Raw genomic sequence first — 4751 nt, 5'->3', positions numbered from 1 at the left:
GAGTATTAAATTTTCAAAATAAAACATCTTTTATACTTCTAATCTGATGGTATCAGAGTTTGAATGACCTATTCATTTAAAATTAGATTATCTTTTGCCAGATTATCTTTATCTTTAAATGGATATGACTTTTTTTGAATGAAGTAAATTAGTAAAAAGATAAGCACATTTTTTTCAACTGCTTGTGTTGCTATTTGCTCTCATGTTTGGAGAAAGTCCAATCCAACAATCCTGACACCTATAGACAAAATGTTCGCCGAACCGTGTAACAATTACAGATGGAGGGAGGCGGCTCGGCTGAAATAGGAACATCCATCACGTTCTCTCCGTTTCATCTGCAAACACGCCCACGCGCAGCTTAGCCTTTCACCTGCTGGTTCATCACACGCAGATATTTTAGTCCCTGCTTTACATGTACCGCAGTAAAGAAGCCAATTTCACTGTGGGAATACTCGCAGAGGGGTTGAAATGTGTTGTGAAGTGAATGTACGGTTTCTACGAACAGAAGCAGAACTGTGATCAGTAAAATACATTTCTGAAGAAAAATGCACAAAAACACACGTTTAGATCAGTAGAATTCTACATGAAGAGGGGGGGAAAAAAGTGTTTATTGTCTTTTTCCTGTTTCCTCTCCAGCCCCCAGACAAGGAGGGCGGTCTCCCCAAGCAGGTGGGCAACAAGACCGAGTGCAGCCTGCTGGGACTGGTCCGGGACCTGAGGCGGGATTATCAAACAATAAGGAACCAGATGCCTGAAGAGAGGCTTTACAAGGTCTACACTTTCAACTCCGTCAGGAAGTCCATGAGCACCGTCATCAAACTGCCTGATGGGAGTTTCCGCATGTACAGCAAGGGAGCCTCGGAGATCGTGCTGAAAAAGTGAGTCGCGCGGTGAATCTGTACTACCATGTACTATACAGTGGGACTTCAAGATACGAGCTTACGAGCAAAATACGAGTTTTCCGAGTTATTAGTTGGCAACTTTTGCGAGGTTTTCCTTGTGATACGCGGAAACGTTGAGTTACGAGTGCTAATTTTTCCACTCTGTCGGGTTCACTGTCCCTCGCTGGGTTATTTTACCTGTTGCTTTATTTCTCTCTCTCTCTCTCTCTCTCTTTCTCTTTCTCTTTCTTTCTTTCTTTCATCTAAATCCGGCGTGGCTAACCTTTTTGACTCGCGGGCCACAATGGGTTCTAAACCTTGACGGTGGGCCAGGTCAGGAACAGCTAGATGGAGCGTTCGTATGAATTAAAATAAATGACATCTAAAAGTCTAAAATGCTAAAATGCCTTTTTTACGCCATCTAATGGAGAAATGCGGGCATTGCAGGGAAAAAGCAGAAGTGTAAAGATAATAGAAATTAATTACATATTTTGGACAAATTTAGAGGGCCAGGTTAAAAAGCCAAACGGGCCGCATCTGGCCCCCAGGCCATAGTTTGCCCATGTCTGATATAAATCGAGTCCTCACTACCTTAGTGGCCTTGTCACTCTTTCTCGCTGGGTCATTTTCCCATTTTTATAATAATAATATAAAATGTTTTCTTAATTATTATTATTTTATATTATCAATATATTTGGGGAGTTTTTTTAAGAAGGTTATATTTCAGTGTTGTATTATGTATGGAAATGTTGTTGTTGGTTAACAGTAGTCTGTGATGGCTGTAACAAATGTAGCTTAGCTCATTATGCTATTCTCCCACAGGTGCAGCCATGTCCTGAACGAGGTTGGAGAGCCACGAGTGTTCCGGCCGCGGGACAAGGATGAGATGGTGAAGAAGGTGATTGAGCCCATGGCGTGTGAAGGCCTGAGAACCATCTGCGTGGGCTATCGTGACTTCCCCAGCAATCCTGAGCCATGCTGGGAGGAAGAAGGAATCATCCTCAGCGATCTCACAGCCATTTGTGTCGTGGGGATAGAGGACCCTGTCAGGCCGGAGGTAGGGGAAAAAAAAGTGTGAAAAAAAAATTCTGGAGAAAATGAAGTTTTATTTTTTAAATATATAGTAATTATTTGTTACATTTCTGTAACTCAACCAGGAGTTATACATATTTTTATTAGGTTCTTTCTCTTCTTCGTTCTACTCTGTGTCATCATGACATAAGCTGCCATTCCAATGCTGATGTTGGCTGTTGGCAAGAAAGGAACTTTTTTATTTTTGCTTTTGACACTTTACATATTTTGCAAAATATAAAAAAATAAAAATAAAAATGACCAACTATTACATCGGAACATAATATATATGACATTATATGGCTTTTTGAGCGACCAAACGTACAGTTTATTTGAGTCATTGACCAATATTGTGTACAATCATGTTGCCGCCACTGACTCAATTTACATTTTAATTACTTTTTTTAAATTTTATAACTTAATTGAATTCAATTCTTGCGTTACTAGCAGATGTATTGCAACACTTGGCGCCTCCATGGGGTCGTCCCCCATGGAGGCGCCAAGTACACACTTTTACTACTTACTACTGATCTCAGAGTTGTTCCCACCTATTCATTATCACTTTATTTTAAAACCTAAATATACGCAGATACATATTGATTTACACAAATAGTTTCAGTATTGAACCCCAGAAATGTGAAAATAAACCATCTCTCTCTTGGTCACTTGTGCATTTACTTGCAGGTGACGCTCATCACGCTGATTTAAATTCTTGATCTGGATCTTGACTGATCTTGTGTCACGGTGACGACACAGTGGAGTAGACTCTGGTGTCAGAGAGCGCTGTGTAAAATAAACAGACAGAATCAGATCACGTGTCAGTCGGAGTGTTTTCACCACTGATCGCCGCCCCGCAATAAATGATTATTGATTAATGAAACGCGGCACTTCAATCTGCTCAACCTGAAAGTCCGTCTGCTTGCTTTTCAACTTTTTCAAACTTAACAAATTTATTTGGAGTGAGACAAATAAAAATGTTTTTATGATGCGTTTCAAACTTAACAAATTTATTTGGAGTAAGACAAATAAAAATGTTTTAAAAAAATTTATGATGCCTTTCCCCTGAATACAGTGGGAAAAACTGACCTCTTTTGACGGCGTCTCTGCAGAGACAGGGAAACTAAGTGACTGTTGCATTATTTAACTGCCTCCTTTCATCTTTCTGTTGCCCCCCCCTCCCCCCCTCCATCCCCCATTCGCTGATTTCTACTCCTCTAATCATCCCATGCCATTCCCCTTCTCACTGTACGGTTTTATTTTCACCTTCCCATGAACCCAGTCTGCGCGCCTTCTCCATTCTTTTTTTCTCTTTTTTCATAATCCTTTGTAATTGTACAGAAGAGGAGCATCCGCGGCGTCGTGCGTCGATGCGATCCAACGGTTGTGTTGAACGCCCAAACGTTTCCAGAAATGTTAGGCTTGATAATGAAGGCGAAAAAAAACCAACAGCTGACATTTGTCAAACTCCAAACGCTGCTGAACTACGGGAACGCGTTCCTCGTAAAATGGCGAATCCTGTAAATTAATTGATGTTCCCTCTGTGCTAAATCATCTGTAAACATGTTTTGGGTTTGATTATTAGTCTCTAATTTCTTCCTCCAACGCCGCAATGTTCTTTTAATAAACTGCATCGCTGCTCTGCAGGGCTTCCTCCACAGACGAGAAGGGAGAGGAGGGAAGAGTGGAGAGATACAGACGGAGAGAAAAAAAAAAAAAAAACATAAAAAGATTTAATATTAGATCCTCAAACGGAGGGAGGAGGAGAGAGCAGGGTGAGGCAGACCCGGTGTAAGGAGAGAAAGGGAGGAAAATGAGAGTGGAACCAGATCTGTGGGGCTTGTCTTTCAGTCTCACCTTCTGGCCTCTTACCCCCTTTTTCCTCCGTCCACTCTCTCTTACTTGCCTCCTCTTCCTGTCCTCTGATCCTCACCTGGTGTCTTTAATAACAAGTCAGCTGAGGTAACGAGTCCAAGAAGAAGAGCTCAGAGAGAGAGAAGACGAGAACACTTGATGCCGTCTGGGTTCATGTTATTTTAAATACAGTAGTTTCGACTCCTCCGATTTAAGCATGCAAATACAGTGATCCCTCTCAGAAATGGAGGAGAAAAAAAATTAAACCTAAATCAGGACCTAAATGTCCTGATTTGATTGAACAGTTACACGAGACGGTCTCCACTCACTGTGCTTCTGCGGTAGATGTGAACATGATTTCGTACCGCTTCAAGACCAGAACATTTCTATTCTGAGAAAGCACCGTTAGATGTGGCGGTTATATAAAAAGAGTCCACACTTTTCGAATTATTTCTGCCTCGTTTCTCTGATTAGAAAGCCTCATTACAGTACGTGGGCTCGCTGGAGTCACACGTTTTAACAAAGTAGTATTGTACATGAGTCAGAGAGCACAGGTCTCCGTGTTAGCGAGTTCAAATACATGCATGAATGCTGTATGTGCCCGCGTTTGTTCATGTGTGGGTTTTTCAGAGCAGCGGTTGCCCCCACACTGACCTCTGTCAGAAGGAAAACACGTTCCTGAATTCATTATCAGCCTCTCCTCACACGCTCACTCCGCCTCCTCCGCCCGTCCGTCTCCATGTGATGAAGACCTTATGCATCAGATAGTCCCCTGAAAGAGGGAAACATCTTCTTCTTTTTCTTTCGGCTTTGTCCCTTTTTTTTTTTTTTCAGGGGTTGCCACAGCGAATCATTGATTTCCATTTCATTTCCTGTTCTCTGTATCTTCTACTCTGACTCCAACTATCTGCATGTCCTCCCTCACTGCATCCATATATCTCCTCTTTG

The 4751-nt window shown here is 41.8% G+C and overlaps 1 protein-coding gene across 11 annotated transcripts in view; it reads left to right on the top strand.

The window, feature by feature from the left end:
* The window catches only part of atp2b2 (ATPase plasma membrane Ca2+ transporting 2), a 97272-nt gene that overhangs the window by 81379 nt on the left and 11142 nt on the right, over positions 1 to 4751 (top strand). For all 11 annotated transcript variants that reach the window (XM_025059939.1, XM_025059940.1, XM_025059936.1 and 8 more), the window contains 2 exons: positions 637 to 878; positions 1704 to 1938. In XM_025059939.1, coding sequence (XP_024915707.1) covers positions 637 to 878; positions 1704 to 1938 — 477 coding nt within the window. The remainder of the gene's footprint in view (positions 1 to 636; positions 879 to 1703; positions 1939 to 4751) is intronic.

The sequence above is a fragment of the Cynoglossus semilaevis genome, chromosome 11, assembly GCF_000523025.1.
Source record: "Cynoglossus semilaevis isolate Cse_v1.0 chromosome 11, Cse_v1.0, whole genome shotgun sequence".
In the NCBI taxonomy this organism is placed as follows: domain Eukaryota; kingdom Metazoa; phylum Chordata; class Actinopteri; order Pleuronectiformes; family Cynoglossidae; genus Cynoglossus; species Cynoglossus semilaevis.
Note: the sequence above shows the minus strand (reverse complement) of the source record. Positions and strands in the feature narration are given on the sequence as shown.